General features: G+C 46.1%; 1 protein-coding gene across 2 annotated transcripts in view; it reads right to left on the bottom strand.

Annotated features, from left to right (window-relative positions):
- Window positions 1-26,663, bottom strand: part of Ercc6 (ERCC excision repair 6, chromatin remodeling factor) — a 69,647-nt gene extending 42,984 nt beyond the window's left edge. Inside the window, exons 1-5 of one of the 2 annotated variants that reach the window (XM_040747738.1) lie at window positions 26,562-26,663; window positions 20,805-21,240; window positions 20,026-20,146; window positions 17,431-17,542; window positions 11,546-12,248 (exon numbers count right to left, since the gene is read on the bottom strand). In XM_040747738.1, coding sequence (XP_040603672.1) covers window positions 11,546-12,248; window positions 17,431-17,542; window positions 20,026-20,146; window positions 20,805-21,226 — 1,358 coding nt within the window. In that variant the 5' untranslated portion in view covers window positions 21,227-21,240; window positions 26,562-26,663. The remainder of the gene's footprint in view (window positions 1-11,545; window positions 12,249-17,430; window positions 17,543-20,025; window positions 20,147-20,804; window positions 21,241-26,561) is intronic. The other variant, XM_040747739.1, reaches the window with a different exon arrangement.
- Window positions 26,664-26,954: the final 291 nt, after the last annotated feature.

The following is a 26,954-nucleotide window of genomic DNA, read 5'->3' on the forward strand; positions in this document are numbered from 1 at the left end:
GTGCTATGAATGTCCAGCACAGGGAGGCAGAAGCCCAGGCCCCCACTCCATCTGGGCACAGACTGGCTAGAAGCAAACCCTGCTGCATTTACTAATGATGTTTTCTGTCACGAAAACAAACAAAAACTAAGAAAAACCAACTGAAAAGAGGGAAACTCATTTTGATTCATGGCGTCAGGGTCAGGGTCTGGTCACGTGACTCATGTTTCTTGGAAAGGCATAGTGGCACAGAGCATAAGGTGGGGCAAGTAGCTCATCTCATGGTGAAAGCAGCCAGGAAACAGAAAGGACAGGAAGGCAGCAGGGACAAGGCATTGCTTATTCCCCTCAACTAGGTTCCACCCTCTCAATAACCCATCAAATTATGACTGACAGTCAACAGATGAAACTTCTCCAAAACCCTACCTCTGAGCATTGCTATAGGGCATCAAGCTTCTACACACATAAATCTCTGGAGAACATTCCAGCTCCAACCATGACAGGCACCCTTAACCCTCAACAAGAAACTTAACCATGCCAACTAAGTGTCCCAAAGAGCCTTAGAAAGTTGAGCAGTGACGCCTGCTCCACTAGGCTACACGAAGGACGGAGTGAGGGGCCACAGGCAAAGCCGTCCACACAAGAGTGAGAGTCTTTAAGTGTTTCACTAAAACACAGTTGCATGTATCACGCATGCTTGTTGAAATCATCATGCTCACTCTGTAAAGGGAACTACCACTAGTTTAAGAGAAGCAGCAGAAGCAGTATGCATTTCCGTACAATCTATATGCGGTAATACAATGGCCCTCAAGGTTTCACAGAACTACAAGGAATGTACATCAGTGAAAACTGCGACAGCTGGTCACATGCATGCACAGCAAATTATTGTCAATGCCGTGACCAAACAATGACCCCTACCCTTCAGAAGACACCTGGGGGAGACCTAGATTAAATTTTTTTACCGCAGACTAGGGATAGTTCAGTGGCAGAGCACATTCTAGGAATGCACAAGGCTCTGACTCCCCAGCACCAAAAACAGAAATAAAAATTTGACCAAACATTTGTGTACTGTCTGAATTACAGCTGACTTTTATATGACAGTAACAAAAGACGCATGCAAAATTACTAACTGGCTGGTGGCAATAAATGGTCCAACATCTATGTTTTTCCGAGAAGAATAACTTTTTCATTCTCCATCCTCTCATATAAAAACTCCACACGTGTAATAGTCACAGCTGCAGCCACATAAAGTGAAAGTGCCTGGTGTTCCCTGGCAGAGCGTCTAACCCTCATACAACTGCCATGCTCAGCCCGCTGTGGACTCCACTGGCAGTCACTAACCTTAAATTCTCATCAGATGCAGGCACAGAAAACACTCCTTGGCTTCCCTATGTGCCTGCAGGAATGAGACCCTGGCCCAGGTTCTGGGGCCTGGGGCTGATGCTGCAATAATGTTTGTCAGAAGCAATCCAAACCCAGAATAACTGGCTGAACTACACCAGGGCTCACATAAACTACTGGGGTGCTCTGTCATGGAACCCTAAGAATATACTTGCAAGCTAAGTGCCACCATTTACTGTCAGTTTTAGAATGTCTAGTATTCCAAGGACAGTGAAATTATGTAAGAGGAAAAGTACAGTGCACTCTGCCACATCTTGTATGTGGCTTGGATTGTCTTCAACGGCATATCCAGTGCCCAGCCGAGTCCTCCAACACCTGCATCCTCACACTCGGCAGACCCTTCAGACACCATGCTTCCTTCCCTTGGAGGAAGTTTTTCTGATCAACTAGTTAGGCATCCTGTCTACCATTCTAATCATTACTACAACCTCCCTGGCTCACCAGGAGTCTCCTCCACAGTGCCCAGAGTGCCTGCATATAATGAGGTCTTTATCCATCTCCAGTGGGAGCCATCAAAAGCCAGAGAATGGTATGATGCCCTAGAGCTCACAGCAGACGCTCAAGAAATGCTGAGCAATGAATGATGTTCAGAATTGGGCTCGGGACAAGGAAGACAGAGGCAGAGAAGCCTGATTAGAAAATTATCTAAATGGGTCATCCAGAATTGTTTCTAGAAACTTCCTGTTCTACCACCTCATTGAGAAACTGTCTCTTGCTTGCTTCCTTAATCCCACCTTATCCTAAGGCCCCATACCTTACTTTGCTTACTAGACAAGCATGAATACAGTCTGGGACAAAGCCTGGTCCATGAAGAGGGCAGCTAGCTACATTATCAGAGACAATCGTAACTTAGAATCTAGGATAATAATGATAATAATTTAGAAAGAGGTAAGTAAAGCTTATTACTTTCAGCAATTAAAAATAAAATACATAAAACAAAATTTCTTATTTTCTAAACTGAGTTCCATTTTCGGATTCCCCAATGGGTCTACTTGGTAACAAAACTGGTTTCTGTACCCCAGACAGAAGGAAGACTCGGGGCCCCAATTTTGATTCCAAGCTTTTCCAGAATCAATAAAAAAGGATGGGTAAAATATTCCTCTACTTCAAAAAGAATTCTTGGGATAGAATGAATTGCTAGCCCTGACCCATGTTTATCTGACTCTATAGAAAGGGAATGACGCTGCTGAGGGGCTCATCCTCATGTTTTCCGTTATGACATTCTGGTAACGGACACCACTGCAAGCAAACCCAACCATGTGGGTATTGTGTTCTCGTGGGGGGGTCCTACTTCCTGTAACCCCCACCTTCTCCAGTGGTGGCCACTAGAGAAGGACCCATGGAGACAAGCACCGAGACGAGAAGACCAGATGCAGACAGCAGCTGTTTTGTTTTAGAGGCCTTCAACTGGGGAGGGGAGGTCTACACTCAGAAAATGTCATTCTCTGCTGCTGCACTTATGTCCTTGACCAATGAGCCAAACAGTGGTCTGTTATGAAGACAAAATGAAATAGGACTGTGTACAGAAAATACCAAAGAAACCACACACATAGTGGATGCTATCTGACACGTCTACTATGTAATCAAGGTCTAGAGAGATGTTGGCAGTTAAGAGCACTTCTTGCTCTTGCAGGAAATCTGGGTTCAGTTCCCAGTACCCACGTGCTGGATCACAATCATCTGTAACTCCAGCTCCAGGCAACAGCGCCCTCTCCTGACCTCCACGGGTACCAGGCACATACGTGGTACACATACATTATTCAGCCAAACAAAACAAATCGTTTTAAAGTTTTTAATTTAATTTTTTGTTTTTGTTTGGTTTTTGGATTTTTTTTTCCTAGACACGGTTTCTCGGGGTAACAGCTCTGGCTGTCCTGGAACTTGCTTTGTAGACCAGGCTGGCCTGAAACTCAGAGATCTGCCTGCCTCTGCCTCCCGAGTGCTAGGATTACAAGCATGTGCCGCCATTACCCAGCTTTAATTTTTTTGAACCTTCACTTTATCTTTATTTTATATCTGTCTGTGCAGCACTTACACACTTCAGGCCCACAGAGGCCACAAGAAGGTGTCCTGCCTGCCAGGAACAGAACCCAGGTCCTCTGGAGATCAGTTACTCTCTTCTGCTAAGCCATCTCTCCAGCTCATTAAAAAACGAAACAACACACACACAGTAAAATCAAGAAACATTAGTTAAGTGTAGTTGAAACATGAACAACAAATAACTATCAAAACACCTATTGCAGCAGGCCCCTAGCCCCAGCACTTAGGAAGTAGAGCAGGGAAGGTCAGGAGTTCAAGGTGGCCTCAAATACATAGTTTGGGGCCAGTCTGATCTACCCGAGCCTGTCTCAAAATAGAAAAGAAAAAAGTAAACAACAACAACTATGCAATGCAAGTCTGGGTCTGTGGGATTCGAACCAGGTCCCTAAGAATAGAACACTGCCCTGGTACTCCACTCCATCTCAGACTGTGAAATGGGCAGGACATTGCAGGCATGCCATCCTACATCAAAGATGGCAAGGGGTCTGGAAATCAAGCCACAGAAGACCTCAGAAGACCTCAAGGGGGTATTCCTTAGAAGAACTAAGTTTGTAACAACTAATATTTACCCATAATACGTGTAATTGGTAAGTTGCTTCTACTTGAGGACAGTCACCTCAAAACTTCAAATGCAGTGTCTGACAACAGTCACCTCAAATGCAGTGTCTGAGAATAGTCACCTCAAATGCACAGTGTCTGAGAACAGTCCCCTCAAATGCAGTATCTGAGAACAGTCACCTCAATGCACAGTGTCTGAGAACAGCCCTATCTCGTAAAACCAAAAAATAAAAAAAAATAAAAAATAAAAAATAAAAAAAAAATCAGCAACACTACAGATTGCTTCTGTGCAGGAGCACGACTTGGCCCCCACTTACCAAGGCACAGGGAAAGTCACAACCCACTGTCATCTGACACCGACAGACTCTTCAAAGTAACAAAAGCTGCCTGGCAGTTCTGACTACAGATGATCTGAGCTGAACCATCCCACGAGACACACTTAACACCAGACAAATCGATGGACACAACTGCCTACACCAGCCCACTAACAGGACAAAGTACGCCTATTAACGGGAACCGGCAACATAAGGAGCCTCGGGTTGTCCAGTCAGACACAAGCACGCCCCTCCCAAGCTCCACGCCCCAACTCACTGCCCTAGTCTCTACACTCTTTTTACGACACAAGGATCACTGGGCCCAGCACCATTTTAAGACTGGAAGGGGGAAAAACACATACAGTCAAGTCACTGTTAATACTGTGAAATTTCAAACTCAAGACCATTCTCCACTTACTGCAGTTTCCATGGAGGAAATTCTACAACGGCAGCACAATGAGTAAGATCTGGGTTTTGAAGGTATATCCAGACACCAAGCTGGGTATTAACTACAGCTTGCTTTTGTGTACTGCGATGGGTTCTCCATTTCAGACAGCTAAAACTCCCTTGCAGAGTAGCCTCATTTGCAAATTTAGGGACTCAGGGTTTTACTTTCCCTATCTCCCTTCTTATAGTCTATCTGGGTGGACTTAATTGGTACATCTGAGCAGATGAAATGCCCTCAGTTAGGAGTCCAGACCTCACGGGGTAAATTAAGACTGATGCAGACAATTATGCCCCGAGCCAAGAATGAAAGGTGTGCACAGAGCAGAAAGTGAAATTAGTCTTCATTTGTGTCTTGGTTTTGTCATTTCAAAGCCCACATGCTCTCTAAGAAAACATGTTGGGGGGCATTCTTTTCTCTTTAAAATCTAGATTCCTATAAAGAAAGTTTTAAAAAAAAAAGCTTATTTCTTTGACAATTGAGCTCCTGGAAACATGCAAAGAACAATCTTCAAACTGTTATATTTAGGTTTCTAGAACAAATCTAGATTAAACTTTAATCTTAGATTTTCAGAAATCAAACTTACATCTTTCTACAGGGAAAGCAATTTGGCTTTTGCTTAAGTATGTCCAGTCTAAAACTGTGGAATTCCCACCATGCCCTCCTCAGAGCAAGGAGCCAACTGAGGAAGACACAGAGACAATCCAATGCAAACTGAAAGTTGGCGCAAGGGGAGAAAGAGGCCCCACAGCACCGAGGCTGGGAGAGCAGGCCTTCCGAGAGCACCTGTCTTCAACAGGAACTGGAGCCCAGACAGGGCAGAGCTGAGCACCCCACCCCCCAACCTGTGAGGAGAAAATCCATCTTGGAACAATATCGGGAGTCCTCTGCAGCAGCCCCAGATGCGCCTGGACTCCCCTTCCAGGGCCCCCAGCTTACTTGAACCCTTTCAGAACCTGACTGACCCTTGGCAGCACAGGGGACAACCTGTTTCTCCCCAGAGACTTCCATGTGCAAGGTCACATCTCTATACTAGGACCAAACTTACCCACCCCACAGAAGCCCAGTCAGTGCCCAGGGAAGGGCAGCAGGGAACATTAGCCTCCCGAATGACAAAGCCTGTGACAACTAGACGCCGTTTTGTAACATTTACACAATGAATGGAGCCTTTATCAGCAATTTCAACTCTAGTTTATTCACATAAAATAAGGTAAAAAAATGGGACATAAGAGTATAAAATCTACCATCCAACAATGGGAGATGCACTCTCACCCTGGACTCTTGGGGGAGGGTCTAGGCCCTGCCCTGGATGAAATGACAGACTATGGACACCCTCATGGAGGGCCTCACCCTCCCTGGGGAGATGAGGGGATATTGGAGGGGTTGGTGGGAGGGCACGGGAGGAGGGGAGGGAAACGGAGAGGGGCCTGGAATTGACATGTAAAGCAACCTTGTTTCTAAGTTAAATTTAAATCTAAAGATAATATATATATATATATGAGTATAAAATCTAAAAGAATGCACTAAAGCGAGTTACATCTGTTTCTGAGCCACCAGCTCTCATGTTAGACTCTGAAATGCACCGCCTCTGTTGTTCGTTAGAGGTAAGAGCGCTTTCCTTCACTGACTGTGAGCAGAGCTTAAGCCACCTCCCTAAACCATCTCCAGCTCCCAGGTTCCAGGTTCCTGGTTTGCTTTCTCGGCCCAAGAGGCAGCTATGTGCTGCTTCTTGGCACCACCTTGTGGTCACATGTCAACACTGCACTTTCCACCACCCCCACAAAGGAAGGAAACATTTTCAACAGTGCCCAGCTTCCAGCCTGAGCTCAGCAGTGACACCATGAGCACTTTGATTATAACGTATTTGTGAGGGTCACTATGACTGTAACAAGGAAAAAACATGCATGTGCAAACTCAAAGACTGGAATAATGAAGAAAAATATGTAAAGATTTCCCCATCTTAATACTGCGATGTATTTACAATTAAAAAGTAGTGGGGCAAGACAAAGCCTGTAAGCCCAGCAGGGGATCAACTGGAACCAACTTCAGGCTGCAGCCCAGTGTGCCAGATGGGCCGAGGAGATCAGCACTTGAAACAGTATGCTTCTGGCCTCTCCTGCGTCGGACTGACTGAAGGTGAGGGCTGGAAGGTTAGCTCAAAAGCAATGTCATATTGCTTTAGGGTTGAACAGAGAAAGCATTGCACCTCAAAGCCCAATGTCCTTACCAGTTTTTCCCAATGGCAGAGACTCTCCTCTACCCCAGACCCTCCCTTACACACCCACAATTATCAAGGCACACAAGGAATGATTGTAGGAAAACAAGGCAAACAGTAACTAACATACACATCTTAAGTTTCCAGCTCAGGCAGTGCCACCCATGGCACGCCTGGACAAACTCGGGGGTGGAATTCCCATGTTAGATCTGCACAGTCATCTCTGGAAGAAGAGCTCCCAGTGGTCTTGCAAATCCAGCCCGTGTGCTGCTAAGCTCTGCTCTGGTGTCTCCTCCTTACTAAGGATGCACAGGCAGTTTGCTAGATAACTTAAATCACTGCTGGCCAGAACAGAGCTAAGAGCTCCTGGGTGTGAGTAAATGATAAATGCTAACCCTGCTCCCACCGGCAGAAACCAACAACAAAAAGTATCTGGAAGTTCATGCTCTCGCCCCTATCTGAGCAGCGCTGACTACTGCTGGGGAAGGAGGGCAGAGCCAGGGACATTCTGTTTACCATCTCCAGGTTAAAGAGCTGGCAGGAATGCTGATGTCCCTTACCACCCAGTGGAGCCAGGATAGACAGCACTGATGGACAACAGCATTGTTCCCCAGCCCCCGAGAAGGCCCAGATCGCCCGGAAAACAAACAAGCACTCGCAGAGGCTGGAGCTGGCAGGACCAGGGGTGCTGAGTTTCTGTCCTGCTGGGGAGGGCTGGGTACCAGTGCTCTCCACAGATCACCTCCATCACCCCGTCTCTAAGAACACAAATCAGACGCTGAGGAGCTGTTGGCCTCCAAGGCACAAAGTGAAGCAGAACAGAAAGAAAACAAACTACAGGGACACGGGAAGGAAAGAAGCCCCTCAGGCGGGAATCTCAGCTGCCTCTGGCTGACAGTCAAGAAACATAAAGAACAAATAAGCCATGCTTCCTCAAGGCCAGAGCATCTTAACTTTGATTTAACAGTATCAACATTCCTCCCTCCTCCTTAAACACAAACAGCACACCCCTACACAAACTACAGTACAACTTCATATACAAATGGAAATTCTTTATAGAAATAAGTAAACCAATTCATGCATTTTTAAACTACTTAATCTTTAATCCTTACAAAGTGTATCCCTGAATAATGTAATTTAGAAACCCACAAAGCCACATACATAAAAACTGCAAAGACACCTAAAGGCTCGTCTCTCTATTGAGAAGCCAAACGCATGTCTCAGGGACACTGGTGCTTGCTTAAACATCTCTGTCCATCATGCTGAAATGAGAAGTGTGTACGGCCCCGTATCTTCACTCTAAACATGCTAAATTGGCTTCGCTGACTTGTCCTCGGATGTTTTTCTGTGGTGTACTCAAGAGTTTGACTTAACTGAGTGAGATCCCTGAGAGGTAGCAGTGTTGGGCTGTGTCTCCTTACTGTCACTTACTGAGAGGTAGCAGTGTTGGGCTGTGTCTCCTTACTGTCACTTACTGAGAGGTAGCAGTGTTGGGCTGTATCTCCTTACTGTCACTTACTGAGAGGTAGCAGTGTTGGGCTGTGTCTCCTTACTGTCACTGCCATGAAGCATCTCCCTTCTGGTGACACATTTGAGACTCAGGGGCAAATTTAACACATACCACAAGGACCACAGCAACATGTTCGAGCTGGTGAATAGACAGGGCCTCCCTGCTCTGCAATGCACGTCCTCCAGCAAGTCTCCCCCGCACCCGACCCAACTTCACTGCTCCTCCCTTCACTCTCAGCTAGGCTGTGGATCGTGCTTGTCCACTAACAGCCTATGGACTCCCTGCCAGACATCCTCAAAGCCTGGGTACAGACATGCTGCCCTCCTTGTCACAACTGGGAAGTGAGTACACAACACCAGGTAGCAAGTGCCAGGCACAGGGACAGCTGGCTTGGCCACCGTGCTGGGAAAGTTCACTCAGGCCCCAGCGTCCAGGCTTGACTAGACAAGCGGATCTGCATCTTGCAGGACAGATAATTAGAGTGTGGACGGTGTATCAGCTCCAGAAAGTCTATCTACTGGAGACCTCTGAAACACCAGCATCATGGTGAGAGATAACCCTAGTGGAAACCTGCACATTTCCAGAAAGAGTAAGAGCATCCAACACTGACTCCAAGCGCAGCTCCTGCTTAGAGCATTCACAGACTGGATCTAAGGCAGCTCCAGGTCCCACCCGAGGATCTCGGTGCATAAGGATAAGACGCACACGGGAAGGGTCAGTGCGGACACTTCACAAAGGTGAGACCATCTCACACTGACATCAGAGAAAGGAGAACCGTGACTGCCGTCTAGAGGTCACACCGCAGAAATGGCCTAAGAGATTCTTACAGGGCATCCAACCTGTGGGTCGAGACCCCTCCCTCTGGGGGTCCAACAACCCTCACAGGGGTCACATATCAGATATTCTGCATATCAGATATTTACATCATGACTCATAATAGTAGCAAAATTGCAGTTATGAAGTAGTAACAAAATAATTTTACATTTGGGGGTCACCACAACATGAACTGTGTTAAAGGGTCACAGCATTAGAAGGTTGAGAACTAAACAAAGAGGGATGAAAAGATAAGCCAGGAGCTAGTGAGAAAGAAGGCTATGACTCTCAAGCTGAGAAAACCTACAGCCTGAGATGTTCATTCTAGAAGTTTCCTACCCTCACATCCAAGAGTATAACAGCACTGTAAGGAGCCAGCTATGTTGTACTTGTTAAATTCTATATGAAGTTCTTAGCCTAGTTACATATGCTTAAATTTTAACCACTTTAAAAAAAATGTTTTCTACACTGAAAACTATGGATTTATTAGGATTGCCCTAGTCATTCTATGATTAGCAACCCTGAAGTTCTTTTGCAGTCCAAGGACTACTACTACAATTCAATCTGTCTAATAAAATGAGCAACACATAACAGAATTCAGTGACTGACAAATTTCAAACATTAATATGCTTCTCAATACTTAGCATTTTCTTTTCTTTTAACATCCCCCAATTGAAAGCGCACCAAAGGAGATGTAATATAAACATTTCAATGTGTATATCTGCAGCTTAACAGCCTTAATAACTAGCTATAAAATTTTAAGAGCTATCGTATTTTGGTGGCAATTAAGAGTTATTGATATTTCTAAAATTCATCTGAGATTTTGCTGTAACTTTAGCAAAAAAAAAAGGATTATGATATGGCTTTAGAAATAATAAATTGTTTTACAATCTTAACATTATTAAGAAAAACTTATTGCCATGAAATTAAACTGTATTCATATTTAAAATTCAATCAAAATAAATTGCTATGTTTAAAATATATTTAATATTGACCCAGTTTAATGAGAAGACTATATATTGCTCCATTTATAATCAATATGTTAAGATTAACACTTACTAATTTTCTGCAGTAAAGATTACACTATTCACTACTTGAAAGTATTGACAGTGTTCTTCAAACATTACAACTATTAGTTAGGTGTGCACACTAAGTAATGTCATAGTGAGAAATGACAACATAAGGAAGGCCCTCTCCATCAATGCACCGCCACACAAGGAGTTACTAAAATGACAGCGTCACTGGGCCTCGAGTTATTTTTAAGAAACGGCATGGTGGCGCACGCCTTCAATGCCAGCAATGGGAAGGCAGAGGCAGGCCAATCTCTTTGAGTTAGAGGCCAGTCTGGTCTACAAAGTGAGTTCCAGGACAGCCAGGGCTACACAGAGAAACGCTGTCTTGCAGAAAAAGAAACTCTGAATCGGTTATGCAACGTATGTGGAGCGTGGACTACAGTTACAGCAGTTCTGAACTAAAGAAAATCAGTAGGTCAACTTTCATCCAGGAGAGCCAATGGAAATCAATCTACTGGAAACACTATCAACTGGATCTCCTCTCATTGAAAATAAAAGCACCGCTGACTGGCCAAAGCCATCCCAATAGTAACTAATTTAAAAAATGCTGGGTTCCTGCTCCTCTGACCTCTGCAGACTTCCTACAGAGCTCACATAGAAACCTTGTGCTGTCGGGATACGGAGTGCTTTTCCTGGCTCACACAAACTACCCAGAGAGGGCGACTGTAACTTCATGCGGCATTCACCCCCCCTCCTCTCACATTGACAAAGAAGGTAAAAGTCAACTCAGTCTTAGCAAGGTCAAAGGGTAGCAAGGGGAGCCGTGCCGGGCACAGGGTTTTCATCTTCAGCAGTATGGTGGGCTATAATTCTGTAGACAACTATTTCCTCAAAATCGAGGAAGGGGGATTTGAGAGTCAGCGCGCTTCAGCTTTCTCTGAAGGGAATTTCTCTGAAAGAATAGCCTACCTCGTAAGGAGAAAACCAAAGGCAGGGAAGCACTTTCCTTTCCGACACGGCCTGCACCGTGACTACTCTGAGTAAAGACCTCTGAGCTCCTGTCCAGCCTTCCCCTCGGCTCCGCATCCCAGACCAGCCTCTGGCATAAAGACTCCACTAAGGAGTCCGCGTCCGCTTCTCGCGGCTAAGGCTTGCAGCAAGCCCAGCTTCTGCACATAGGGGTGTCTGGTGCAACACGGATCTACAATGTCAAAAGGCCGCCTCCGAACCCAGCACGTGCCGCAAGCCCGCACTAACCTTAGCCGCTGCTTATAGTACTCTTCATTGCCGTCATCTGGGCATCTCGCCACCCTGCGACCTCCTCTTCCTTCCACAGCTTCATCTTCTTCCCCAGAACTTGGGAAAAAGTCATCATCAACCGCCTGCGCTGGGACTTTCTTCTGGTGTTTCCGGCCCTTCCGCAGAGGCCTCAGTTCATAGCTGACGTCATCGGAAGACAGGTTGGCCACCCCTTCCTCCTCCTCTTCCTCCTCTTGCTCTTCCTCCTCCTCCTCCTCCCCAGACGCCTCCCCTTCTGTATCTCCCTCTGCCTCGGGCCTCACCTCGGGCTCCAGAGGTTTCCTCCCCCGGGACAGTCCCGTTTTCCCCTGGAACTGCAGCGCCCTCTTCTGGAGCTTCCTGATACGCTTCTTCAAGCGCTCATCTGCTTGGGAGAGGCCTCGGCCAGTCTGGCCTGGTTTGATCTCATTTGGTCCCACAGCTTTCTTAGCTGCTCTTTTGTGAGCAGCTCGTTTCTTCCTTTCAAAAGACAGTTGTGCTTGGTCAGCCAAGTATTTTTCAAAGCCTGATACTTCATTGAGCATTATTTTTCTAGGCTTTTTCTCCTGTTTCTGCGGAGCCGGGGTACCAAACGGTGTCATCTGGCCAGTGCGGATAAGCTCTTCCCAGGCGGCCTCCTGGGCAGGCATGAGCATACTGCCAAGGCATGATGGCCCCGGCTCTGAAAGGGAAACATGAAGACTCAAGTAAAACTCAAAAACAATCACTCATTCACAGACAGTAAGAACTCCCAATAGCTCACAAAATACATCAGTGGACAAAGCACAGAGCAAAGGTTTTTATGGCATCTACAGCCCACGTGTAATATATTCCTCTTTAAAAAGGTAATTTCTCAGTGACCCGTCCCCAAAATATGACACCGTATCACTAAGGTACAGGTATACCGCGGAACACTATGCAGCCATTTTTCCAAAAGATTTTGAAATTATTATACCCATTGCAACACAGAATTGGAGACTGGGAAATGGAGCGCCAGGCTAGAAGGGCAGTCCTGTGTGCTCCCCTCGTCTGTGGGGTCTAAAGGAGCTGCCTCACGGAAGCCCATCAAGGGCTGAGACAAACCCTGGGGAGGACAGAGAGGCTGACCCATGGGACTCGACCCCAGGCAAACAGACGCACAAGTCTGCAGGGCCATCCCACAGCAGGAGGAGTGCAGACACTACAGCCAGTGAGTGTCAGTAGCTGCGATAGGGTTCCAGATGTTTTCACCATTTAAAAAAAGCAAATGTTTGGGAAGACGGCTATTTTTAACCTAATTTACACTGCACAATACATATGCACTAAATATCCCAACACTCACAAATACACTAAATGTTTACCTGACTACACACTAGCTCTTTTGTCTTACTTTGAATTCGAATAAAAAGTGTACGACAGTCAGAGTCTCTGTACAAAGGCAGACTCACCTACACGTTATTGGCTATAGACAAGTTAGTTGTTTCCTTATCAGTTAAGAAGTAGTCCATGAGAACGATCCCCACGTTTCCGTATCATTGCTTTGGCCAGCTTTCAGATGGATCTCAGTTCATGGAGTCAGCATGCCTACCTAACAGAGCCATAAAGTACTAACTCTGCACTGTCTCCATGCCACCACCAGTCACTTGTAGCAGACTGCCTAACCTTCTGACAGTGCCGCAAGGCACCGGCATCTACGAATGTTGGGCTGCATTCTTAGCTACCCTGGGACGCATGTGGCCCACAGGACACATGCCTGGCTCACTTCCAGTACGGGAAAACTGGATTCCACGGTTGCGATACAGTGAGTGCTCAATAGCTATATTGACTAATGGCCAGCACACTGACCAACAAAAAGATTCCCCTCACTGCAGAAAGGTCCATCAGGAGCTGGGAAGACGGCTTGCTATGAAAACATGAGGATGTAAGTTTAACTCCTCAGTACCCATGGGAGCCAGGCATGGTCACAAGTGCTATACCCCAGCATCAGAGCAGAGGCAAGGGGATCCTGCAGGCTCACTGCCTAGCTCCAACAGCAAGCCCCGGATTCAATGAGAAACGTTGTCTCAAGAAACAGGGTAGAGAATGACAGGGGGAAGTCCTGATATCCTCTCTGATCTCCATATGCAAGTACACACACACCCCTCACACGCAGAGATCTACTGGATGGCACCATGCTAGACATGTGATGTGAAGAACATGAAAAGATGAACTAAACATGAAGATATGCCAAGTATAGTTACCCAGAAACTAACCCTCTCACTAACTGAAGCTGACCTGCAGCAAAATACTTTATCAAGTAATCCACAAAGAAAAAAAAAAGAAAAGAAAGAAAAAAACCTACCAGGACAATGTCACCACTAATCTTAATCAAAAAAGAAAGAAAGAAAGGAAGGAAGGAAGGAAGGAAGGAAGGAAGGAAGAAAGAAAGAAAGAAAGAAAGAAAGAAAGAAAGAAAGAAAGAAAGAAAGAAAGAAAGAGTGAGCCTACCAGGACAATGTCACCACCAATCTTGCACTGCAATAAAATATACATCCGAATATCCAAATCATAAGGTCCACAAATATCCACACAAAAACAAGATCTACAGTTATATATCAGCATCCAGATGAAGTAGTAGAAATTACTAGTATTCCTGGAGCACCCTCCATGCCACCGTCAACCTCCAGCCTCCTGAGATACTGACAGACCTGACTCTAAGGATGACTCATTCCAGGCTGTGTTTACGTCTGCCAGCTATGACTGGTATTCTCATATGAGATCCACACTGACTTTTTAAATTGAGTTGAACTTACTACTATTCTGTGATTGTACTACAATTTCCTCTTTCTACTATTAACGTAGTTTGGGTGGTGTCCATGTTGGGGCTGCTAGATTTTAGAAGAAGGCTGCCATGAATACTCTGGTATACGTCCTTTGGTAGCAAGGTGCATCTAATTCTTTAGTATGTTAAGCTTTAGTAGACACTGCTGAGTAGATTTGCCAGGAGGCACTAGCTTCATTTCCAAGTGTTGGAGAGTTCTAAATGGCCCACATCCTTGCCATTCCATCATTTCACTGACTCCCACTGAAGACAGAAGGCCTTTCAGATCCACTGGCCCTATGGATAACTGCTTTTGTGTGCTAAATCATGAACCCTCTGTTCTTACTTTCTGTCTTTAACCTTTTTCCTAGGTGTTTTTTATGCATTATAAATTCAAGCCCTTTGCATATTCTACACATACCTTCTCCCACCTACCTGCAACTCCCTTCTCCCAGTCTAAACGCCATCTTGGTCCAGCTTCTGTCTTTGCCTCCCCTACCCTCAGGATCGTGATAATGCTTTCCCTGTGTTATGTTCTCAAAGCTTTTCATCATTACATTCAGATCTATGATCTGTTTGAGATATATTTTTATACACAATGTAATGGGTCAAGATTAATTCTATTTAATTCTATTTGCAGGTAGATTAGTATCATTGATCAACAGACTGTTCACCATAGCACTGCTTACCATCTTTGTCATAATCCAAGTGATTATACATAGGTGGGCCTGTTTCCTAAATCTTCTACTCCATCCATCGGCCTGTCTGAGTAGCCGTATGCCAATACCACACAGTCTTAATCACCATGGTTTTATAATAGAGCTTGGCATCGTGTTTTTTCTCTTTTCTTGGGTAAGGGTTAGATAAGGTCTTACTCTGTAAGCTAGGCTGGCCTCAAATTCACAGCAATCCTCCTGATTCAGCCGCCCAGAAGCTGAGATTGAAGATTTTAGCATCAGCTTGTTAATGGCTTCTACCTTCAGCCTACATGTCTTATACAACATGCCATTTGCTATTTAAAAAAAAAAAAGGCTCATATCTGTATTGGGGTAGCACTGAAACTACAAATGGCTAGAAATGACATCTTTATAACCCTGTATCAACCACACAGCATCTTCCCATTTACTGGGGTTTCTCTTTGTCAATAACGTTATGTGTTTAAGACATTGCAGAACTACCATTTTTACTAAGATCTATTTCTAGATTCTTGGATTACAACTGGCACCTTTATTAAGTTTTATCTTTCATTTTTCCTGGCATACAAAAATTACTAATTTCTATGCCCTACATAGTCAACGCTATTACTAAAAGCCATGGGGTGGTTCCACATAGATTCTTTGGACTCTCCTATATGAGCCATCACAGGGCTATGGAGAATGATGGATTCTTTCTCTCCCACCTTTATCCTCCAGTACCCAGGCTGCTGCTGAACAAGAGAAGGTGAGCAAGCATGCCTGTTGCCCTCCAGATCACACGGGCAAAGCCAGGCGACTGTCTGTAATCTGTCTCACCTACATCCAGGAAAGGACTGCTTTTCAAGCCTCATAGTCACCGCATGGAAAGACCTCAGGGAAGCATGTGGGCAGCACACTTCCCTGACCCTGATGGGATGAGAGAGGTCCACACCCAGCAATACAGAGTTGGACCCCAAAGCCTGGCCACTCTGGCATTCAGCTCTATGGTCTCTGCAGATAGGCCAAGGACAAAGAGAAGAACCAATCTGCAGTGATGGCTAGTGGTCAAATGGAAAAGTATCCTGGGAACCCCGAGTTCATAAAAAAGGGGGGGGGGGTGGAGGGGCTACAGATCTGTAAGACATCAGATCCTAGGTTACTGTAAAACTCACGGGAAATGGATGAGCTAGCCAGGCAGAGGGAACCGAGCAGGAGCACTGAACAAGCAATATCAGCATTTAAGATACTGCTGGATAAGCTAACCAAAATAACTAACCAGGACTAACAGAGGGCAGAAAAGCAGCCAGGAGACAGGGGTCTGACCCTCTCAAGGCACAGGCAGTACCCACTGCTGTCAACAGCTGAACTCAGCAGAGGGGAAAGGAGGCTTCAGGATGGGGAGCTATCTATCACCTCTGCACCCAGCTTTCTTAAACCATCAAGAGAACTAAAGCCAGTCGGCTTTCGACAACAGACAGAATAGATTTCCTTTCTAGTGGGAGAGCTGGGGCCCAAGTGGCAGAAAGCACTACCTAAGACTAATGGATTACACGAGACCGAACTCTAATGTAAGGCCAGCAGTGAGGACTCACACAAGGCAGGCAGATCACAATTCTGAGACTAGCCTGGACTACAGGGAGATCTTGTTAAGAGAGAGATGGGGAGGAAAGGACACTTATCATTGTTTTCTGTTGTCCATTGTTACATCAATCCTCTTGTCTACATGAAGAAAACATTCTAGGAGCCAACAGAAAATGTTTGCTTCATCAGCTAAAGTCTAAGCTTCAGTCTTTACATTTCAAGCAGGCACTGGTCAAGCAACAGCCAACAGTGTGAAAATACAAACACAAAGAAAAAACTATTTAGTCCAGAGTTTATACATTTTTTCCAAGAAATTTTCCAAAGCACAACCACTCTGAAGAGTACTTTAAAGGAATCCTGGCCATGGTCTAACCTGAAAGTCTTTCCCTAACAGAACCAATACTTGGAAAGTCCACCATGCACCTTAAAGATAAGTGAGAGCAATTCTACGAAGGCTGCCTGACGATGCTGGACAGTGAGAGCATCTACAGAGCTGCCTGACGATGCTGGGATTACAAAATGTACTCAATCACAATGCTAGTTCCCTTTATCAAGTACCACACATAAGAATAGTTACATTTCCAATCTGTTAAGCTTACCACTAACTATGCATCAGACAGAGAACCCAGGTTAACATTTTATTTCAGTCTCTACAAGCTCCTGTCACTTGTACTCGATACTCTGCAGGAGGACAAGATACCCCAGGCCCATCTGACACGAAGGAAAGCAATGCGTTACTCTCAAAACTCAGAAAGACTCACCCAGCACTTGCCTAAACACAGGCACCAAGCATCAACTGAGAGCATGGCACATGTCCCCAGCATCCTCACCTGCGTCTTCCTCCTCCAGGCTGGCATGATTCCGTTCTACTTGGACCCCGGCCCCTCCGAGGATGGCCTGGAGACGTTTCTGTTTTGCAGTTATCTTCTTTAGTTGTTGTTCCTTGAATTGTAAACCCCAAACACAAGATATAAACTACAGTGATTTATTGTTAAATAAGAAAGATTGCACCACAAAAGTTTAAAACTTTAATCAAGAGTAAGATAAACAGGAAACAGAACCCCACACAGTAACATCACTAGAGAGCCATATCTGAGCAATCCCACTGTCCTGCAGCACGCTAGCCTTGAGTGTTCCTGGGCAGCCAGCCACAAGCACAGGCCGCACTCACTCTTGGGCCTGAGCACTGAGATCGTATGACTGACATGGGAGGTGGAAATTTTCTCTGGGTTCCCACTTTACACTCTAGAAACATCACTAAACTGTGTTTCTGACCCTGGCAGCCAAAAGGTTATGGCATGCAATAGTCTGGTATGATAAGAAATAAAAATACAAACTCTTAAACAGTTAAAAACGATGCCCATTGAGAACTGGCCACAAACGGCATCCTTTACAGTACTCTACCCCCTCAAAAACTTTGAAGACATGGTGTTATACCTTTTTTTTCCCATGTACCTCAGACTCCTTGTTTGACCCTTGACATTATCAGAATTCAGAACTAAAGCCTCTCGATTAACCAGACTTAAGTGCTTCAACGGTCTTCATGGAGAAAGAGCTCTTGCCTAGCACACACAAGGCCCTGGGTTTGATCTTTAGCACTGGGGTGGGGGCAAGGGAAACAATGGTGAACACAAGCAGCAGCATGCTACCATGACCTGCGGTTGCTGTTTTCTCAGTCTTCTTCTCGGCAAGAACAGCCTACTTTAAAAAAACTTCCCCTGAAAAATCCCAGACACCAAAGTCTTGCTAAAGAAAGATGGGGAAATTTAATTAGGTCACACCATGACCCAGTCACCTAAAGTTTGGTCTTCTCCACCCTTAAAATCCCAACCCACAAGAAGCCAAATGTCCCCTTACTGATTTATGAAGGCTCCCTCTGCACTGAACTGCTGTCAGCTCTGCCGTCTGGGTGGAATAATGGACTAGGACATGGAAAATACATGAACTGAGTCTACACACAGCCTTCACATGGGACTTAAGAGCACAAGTGTGTCGTGTGCTACAAAGAATCAATGCAAGCAGAGAACGGAAGCCATCAACACCAGTCACCCCTAGTTACCAAGGGAATTCTCACAAGGATGTATATAATCCTACTCTTTAAAGTTTCACGCCTCAGAAAAAGCAGGATCCTAGGTAAGAGACCCTTTCTACCCTCTAAAGGCAGCCACAATGTGGGTGTGCTGACTATACCCAAAGGAGATAGAGATGGAGCCTGTGAGGGGTGATGGCTGCATCCACAGGAAACAAAGGGAAGACTCTCGGGTGAGCAAGACCTAAGCAGGACAGAAAAGTCCAGACAAGACAAAGGGACTGAATGAGAGGCCAGATCCCAATCAGAGGCTGGAACGGCAGAGCAAAAGTGTGACAGGGAAGACCACGAAAGAGCAAACAAGTAAGGGAGCATGCAAGACCACAAAAGAGCTACTCCCGAGTGCGTACGGATGGGTGTGTACACACACGTGTGTACACAGGTGTGTCTGTAAGGACACAGGTGTGTGTCTGTATTACACAGGTGTGTGTCTGTGTGTACACAGGTGTGTGTCTGTGTGTACACAGGTGTGTGTCTGTGTGTACACAGGTGTGTGTCTGTAAGGACACAGGTGTGTGTCTGTGTGTACACAGGTGTGTGTCTGTATTACACAGGTGTGTGTGTGTGTACACAGGTGTGTGTCTGTAAGGATACAGGTGTGTGTCTGTGTGTACACAGGTGTGTGTCTGTGTGTACACAGGTGTGTGTGTGTACACAGGTGTGTGTCTGTAAGGACACAGGTGTGTGTCTGTATTACACAGGTGTGTGTCTGTGTGTACACAGGTGTGTGTCTGTATTACACAGGTGTGTGTCTGTATTACACAGGTGTGTCTGTATTACACAGGTGTGTGTCTGTATTACACAGGTGTGTGTCTGTGTGTACACAGGTGTGTGTCTGTAAGGACACAGGTGTGTGTCTGTGTGTACACAGGTGTGTGTCTGTATTATACAGGTGTGTGTCTGTAAGGACACAGGTTTGTGTCTATATATATGGGCTATTAAAAATACTACACAGCAGAGTTGTCAGATCACACATATAAAAGACACCCCAAATTTTTCTATTGTAAGGCTAGTGGTAGCTCAAGGATTAAGAGCAATTACTACTCTTACAGATGACCCAGGTTCAGTTCCCAGCACCCATATGGTGTCTCACAACCATCTGTAACTCGAGTGACAAGGGATCCAATGTCCCCTTCTAGCCTCTGCAGGCACTAGGCACATACATGGTGCACAGACATAAATGCAGGCAAAACACGCATACACTTAAAAATAAACCTTTTAAAAAATGTTTCTCTATTATAGCATCGTTTCACTAACACGCGTTACTCCCTAAACTGTTAAATGATCTCGAATTACAACCTTTATAATGTAGTTCTTAGCAGTCATTTAGCATCACCTTGTTATACTTCTGTCGTTTTACAGAATCTAGTTTCCTGTTGACATCTCTGTTAGTGGCAGCTTGAGGGCCAAGTTGCTCTATAATTTTATTGATTTGCTTCAGGGATGTTGTACATGACCTGAAAAATAAGAAGAATTACCTGTTTTTCTCCATGGTAACGTTTCATAGCAAAAAGTAGAGAAAATGGTAAAAATGCACCTATTTTACTTATGATCTGAAACATCAGAAACCTAAAGCAGAGTGCACTCTTCAGAGCGACGAACAGGTTAGAAGCATAAGTACTAGTGCCATTCTCTGTAAGACAAATGAAGTCTCCAGAGACTGAATCTTTCTTCAGAGCCAAAAATAGGACAGAGGAAATAAAGGACAGGAGTTTATTTTCAATATTTTTATACATGAAAAACTGCCAAAAGAATAAACATGAGGTTTGGGAACAGCAAACTATGAACTACAGGAGAGAGAGGAAGGTGATGACGGGTGACAAGTCTCCCTGGTGTCCCAGTATGGAACTCTCCCATTTATCTCCTAAGAGCGCTCCACAAGCGCTTTCGAGCAGCCTTGCTCTTCAAGATCCTAGGCCAGGACAGGATTCAGTAGCTGATCTGAGCCCCTAACTACAGGCAATGCCGTCCCTGAAGGGAGGGACAGGAGCTCAAAATGCAAACCGATGACTGTCCTAGCCAGCTCTGTTTCCCAAATGAGATCTCGGCTTTCTGTTACCTTGATTTTCCCGTCCTGTTTCAATAAAACCCTGAGAAAAGAAGGCCGGCACTCACACGAGGTCATCCAGGACTGACTGATACTCCTTCTCCGCGTCAGCAGACTGGGCGGCACGGCTGGCCTCGAGCATGGCACTGTCCACCTGCTGAAGCACGCCTTGCTCCAGGACAGCCTGGTCATAGACGTCCACACCCAGGCCCTGCAGCTCCGGGGCCTGAGCACTGCGCTCCACTGCGGGGATCTGATGCCGATCGATGTGTAGCAGGCCTGGGCCCCGCCTCGTGGCGGCCAACACACAGGCTTCAGCAGATGTGGCTGGCCCATACTCCTCGAGGGAAGGAGAGAGGCACGCCCCAGCCTCTGAGTCCCCACCACTCTCCTGCCCAACCGGCAAGTCTTCGCTAGCACCGGCATGCTGACTTGGTGAACAGTCTTGCTCCTGAGGCTGAGGTGAGGTGGGGATGTCCTCATAGGGCATCCTCTACAAACTATCTAAAAGGAAAAGAAAAACACTAATGAGCCTTTTGGTTATATAGAATTGATCAGTATACAATTTCTTAAATATGTTAAATGTAAGGTTTCTCAAAACATTAATAACCTTCCAAGTAAGTAAATTCAAGTTTCCAAGCGTTAACTTCTTTAAAGAGTACAAATGACGATAAACAAGAAAAACTCACCAAAATAAATACAGTAACAGCAGCAAGAGAGAGTGGTGGAGAAAGCCAGCAGCAGCCTGATCCTGAGGGACACCCACAGAACGTTCTAAGGCAGGGGAAAGGACCAGCTGCTGCCTTTCCACTTGGCATTGCTGATGGGCTGTGACACTAATGCCTATGTTACAGTGGCACGGCCAACTGTGCTGCACAGCATCAGCAACGAGACCTTCTGGAGGAATCGCAGCAGAAACTTCTACATTGGACACCCACCCAGCAAATGGAGCATACGGGAATCGCAAAGGCTAAGTAAACATCCTCAAGAGAGAGCTCCATTCCACATGTCTTTCTCAGTCTCCACCCTCAGGGCTCAGGGATCTATGTGGAGCAGAAAGTTTCCACTAAAGGTGGTGGGCGACCCAGAGAAACAGTGTCTTCAGACACAGCAGGACTGACACTCACGTGAACTCAGAAACTGACCGTACGCACAAAACCTGCACAGGCTGAAACCAGAGAAAATCCCAGCTCTAAGAAGGGGACGGAGACACAAATCCCACCCCTAACCAAGAAGCTACTTGCAAAATGCCTGCTAGGAAGGGGGAAACTCCGTTTTCTTCAATGCTTGTCACTGGGTCCCGCAACCTCACTGCAGTGCAGGCCCAGGCCCGGGAGTAGCGGCTGCACACAGAGCAGACCCATGCACTTTCCTTCTGTTATTGCTTCATCTGACTGATGTGTTTTTAGTTTGTCTACTTTGACTTTTGTTTTTTGTTTCTTATTTTCTCGGTTTTATTTTTTGAGAGAAAAACATTAGGTTGGGAGGGTAGAGAGGTGGAAATGATCTGGGGAAGTTAGAAGAGACAGTACTTAAAAATTTTTAACACTAATTTTTTAAATAATTCAATTTTAATGCACAATATCACTTGTCACCTATCAGGCTGGCAGGCACAACAGACACTATTATAAGCAAAAAGAATCACTTCACAAGCTGTTAGTGGGAATATACATTAGTATAGGTCTTTTCAGAGTCAATTTTGAAATATCAAGCAAAAGTTTAAATGTACCCAACCTTTCCCAGCAATCCCAGTTCTAGACATTTATCCCAGATAAACACAAAACACTATTTTCGGCTTGTTTCAGCTGGCTTTGGTTGTTCACCCCAGGGTCATGCGGCTGAGTGGAAACTGCAGTTCACTGCCACTGCCCAGCATCACTGAGAGAGAAGTGGGCCACATACCACCCAGCTTGAGAAGACTCAAATTCAAAGTGCAGTCTCATCTGAAGATGCTCAGCTTCACCCCACCATCACATCAAGGGTATGTAAGTCACGAGACAGAGGCTGCCCCACTCACACACAGGCACAAGAATGCCTAGGGTAACACGAAGGTACCAGCTATTCACTGTGGTGTAGGTAGAAGCCATGTAGAGTGAAAAGGCCATGGGTATGGTAGGCGATGGTAGGCGTGCATCTATGTTAAAGAGTGCATACAGAACATCTAAAAGGACCCATTCTACAGCTGCCACAGCTAGAGGATGCTTCAGGAGCAGTGAGGGGGAAAGACCTTTCACATCTTACCGCATGCTCAGGAGCTGCTCACAAGAGAACATACTCACTGTATTACAACCAAGAGACAGTCATGCTTTCTACTGAGTTGTAGAAAGACTAATAAACTTTCTTTAGGCACTGAAGCTTTATTACTAAGAAATGGCCATAAATTCTATTCCCACAAGCCCAGCAACCCACTCATTCCTCATGGAATAAAACACCCCAGCAACCAAACACTAGGATATAAAAATGCCAACGACTGAGCAGCTCTGCCTTTGGTGGCTCACTTTCTAGAGTAGCCAATCAGCACCAGTCAGTTGGTGGGAGCGTGGACTAGACACATGAGCTCAGGGACAGGAACCAAGCACCTTCTCTAGGACAAGAATACCAGAGATGAGCCATGGCGTACTGTGAGGAGCATTCAATATTTGCTGAAAGGAAGGCAGGCTTAGAGAGTGGTCTGAAATAAAGCAGCCTAGGTGACTGAGTCACAAGTGAATTTAATCACAAGAAGATTCAGAAAGGAAGCAGACAGGAAGCTGAAGGGGTGCAGGGCGAGCGGCTGAGTCTGCTGCAAGTCATAACACTGATAACCGTGTGGTCTGAATGCAAATCCCAGCTCATGGGGGAGGGGGAAGGGCTGGGCAGATGTGGACACGGTTCTAAGAGCAAGCAGCCGCAGAAGTCCCAAAGCTGACAGGTGCCAGAGATCATCACTGAGGAGAGTAAGAAGAACAGTAAACACTGAATGGTGAAAGTTAGCATCAAAAGAGGATATTCCTCCCTTTGGGGACTTTCTGACTACATTCAGAGGAAAAGTTGCCCTCCCACAGAAGGGTGAAATTCTGGTTCAGAGCCTTGTAAGCTTTAATTCAAAATACACATACTCAGAAATTAAAATACATCAAGTAAACCAAAATTATCAATAGTGTTATTATAGTCCTAAAGATAAGTTAACAAATAACATTTTGAGGAAACGTGACTTGTTTGGTTTTTTTGTTTGTTTGTTTGTTTGGTTGGTTGGTTTTGAGACAGAGTTTCCCTGTGTAGCTTTGGAGCCTGTCCTGGAGCTCACTCTGTAGACCAGACCAGCCTTGAACTCATGGAGATTCACCTGCCTCTCCATCCTGAGTGCTGGGATTAAAGGTGCGTGCCACCACCACCCCGTGAAGAAATGTAATTTTTAAACAGAATAAGGTAATGAGTAAGAGAAACGAATTGAGTAGATGACATAAGGAAAGCGGGATTCAGTAGATTAGGACACTGAGAGCTCAATGGGCACCGGTAAAAGAAGTTTCTAGTTGGGCATGGTGGCACACACTGTAATCCCAGCAAGCACTTAAGAAGTTGGAGCAGGAGGACAGTGAGTTCAGGGCCAGCTTGAATAGATATATATGTATATATTTATACACATATATACATACATACATATATATCTTGTCAGTGGACTATATATACATGTATATATAGTCCCATTTGAAAACCCTGAATAAACACACACACACATATATATACACATACATACATATATATCTTGTTGTCAGTGGACTATATATACATGTATATATAGTCCCATTTGAAAACCCTGAATATATACATACACACACACTATTTGAAAACAAGCAACAAGAACAAAGGGGGGAAATGAATGAACAAATCAGTGAAGTAACAGGACACAAACACTGAAAACCTGGCTGTCTGAGGTCAGCAGGGAGACAACCTACGCTTTAAGAACATTGGCTACAGAGGGGAGAAAGACGTAGTGATAAAATAACGCATGGTTTTGTTGGAAAGTGAAGGGGAAAAAATATGGGAAGAAAACAAAGTAATATGATGGGTGGAGAGGACATAAGGAGACAACAGAAAACTGTGCGGCAACCAGGGACGGTCCCGCGTAGAAATGACCAGAACACACGGCACGCGTTTATCTGCCTCTGGCTGCAGAGCGATTCTTGATGTAACAGTCTACAGATGCAAAAGGAAGCTGAGGACCACGGAGAGCACCCCTCCATAGGGAAGAAGCCTGGACGCTCCTCAGCAGTCACAGTGAGGACGAGGTGTAAGGATGAGGGTCTGGGACAAGCGCCTGTAAGGACAGCAGCACTGAACGCCGCAGGTGTGTGAAGACATGGATGGCCAACACCTCCAGCATCGCCCAGTTCTGTCTCGCGCATGAGCAGTTCTCGGGATGCTCGCAGTTGGGAGTGTGAAACAAAGGGATAAAAATTGAAGATGCCAAGAAGAGCAACCGAAGCAGCTGAGTTCACAGTGGGCGGAGCTTTTGGTTTCTCTTAGTTTTAGTCAGAAAGGAACTGGAAGCGGGCAGAAGTCATTTAGCTTCTAGCTATAGCCAGAAAAGTTATAAGGGGGGGCGGCGTGGCGTGAACTTGAAGGCTTTGATGGAAGTGCTCCAGTTTCAGAGGTGACATAAATCACACACACAAACTGCTACTGACTGACTCAATTACACAAGGCTTTGGCACACTAGCTCTCTGTGCACAGTTTAGATCTCTCGGGAGGCCAGGCATTAAAAAACAATGGCATTAGTATAGATATATACGAGTGCAATTGTGGACGGCTATAAAAAGAAAGTACGGAACTCTACAGTAAAAGAGACGCTGGTGAAACCGTGAAGGAAGGGAATGAATGGGATTTAATCAAGAGTTAACAGAAAAGTTAATATCCTGCAATGAGATAGTGAAAAGAGCTCACTGAAGAGTTAATATCTTGCAATGAGATAGTGAAAGAGGCTGGAACACGGTGAGAACTTGTTTGTAAAGAAGTTAGATAGCTGATTGTAGTCTCACTGTTTGTTTAAACCTTACAGAATCGCTTCAGACACATCCCAGACTCACAAGGCTGGGAACACAAACATCGTCTTGGGATTTGTGTGGCCACAATCGGGCTGGATTAGGGTCTGGAGAGTTACTTGTAAGTAAGCACCGTTTTGAGAACAGGCAGGCAAGAAGGGCCAAGTCGCGCCGATCTGAGGGTAAAAAAGAGCGCTGAAAACAGCAGCTCTCAAAACGTTCTAAGATGAGCGACAAGGGCGGGACCCAGTTAACATCGTCAAAGACGAGCTGGGCCACTGTGCTGGAGAAGCGGCAACTGTGCTTCGGGAGGTGGTGTGGCAAAGGCTAATAGGAACTGATCGGGAGAAAAGCGACGAGCGCTTGGAAGACGGGGGCAGCGGTGAAGACGACGCACGACGGGAGGAACCCAGGTCACAGCCCAGCGCTTCCCACTCAACTCTGCATCGGGGCGGAAGGGGCCGGGCACGCACCACTCCGACCCTCGAGGGACGCCATTACCGCCATCCAGACCCGACAGCGTCCGGCCGGCCCTGCTCGCCCAGCCCCACTCACAAACCCAGGAGCCCGCCCGGCGCCGCGGCAGCCCCCGCCCCGCAGGTGAGAGCGTGCGCCACGCGTCACTTCCGGCTGCAGGTGAGCCCGCCGGAAGACAGCCGGCCCGGGGGCTGTAGAACCCATCAGTGGCTCCGATGGGCTCCGCGGCGGAAGGCGAGACGCCCACGGCGCGGGGCCTCGGCCGCACAGGGAGCCCGAGGCGCAGGCACCCCTCCCTGCCCGCCCGCCCGGCTGCCGAACACTCACCCAGGACCACGCGGCTGCCCAGACGAAAGCCGAGTCGCCTCCGCGGCGGCGGAGCGTCAGTCGAGACTTCGGCGCACGCGCCCTAGGCCTGTGAGCAGCTCCGCCCCCCCTCCCCCGGCAGGGCCAATGGCGCATGCGCCGCGATCTGCCGTTTGTTTGTAAGCAAGGGCGTGCCACGTGCATCGACCCGAGAGAGCGAGCGACACTCGGCCTTTGTCCCCCGGGCTAGGTCGACCTGTGGCCTTTCGAGTGACTTGAATTACCCTCCGTTAACTTCACTATGCACACACACACACACACCACACACACCTGGGCAGGGCTTCTGGGTGCATGAATTTCAGGCACAGTGGATCCACGTATATAACTTTTTTTTTTTTTTTGGTTTTTCGAGAC

This window comes from Mesocricetus auratus, unplaced genomic scaffold, assembly GCF_017639785.1.
Source record: "Mesocricetus auratus isolate SY011 unplaced genomic scaffold, BCM_Maur_2.0 Super-Scaffold_100006, whole genome shotgun sequence".
NCBI lineage: Eukaryota > Metazoa > Chordata > Mammalia > Rodentia > Cricetidae > Mesocricetus > Mesocricetus auratus.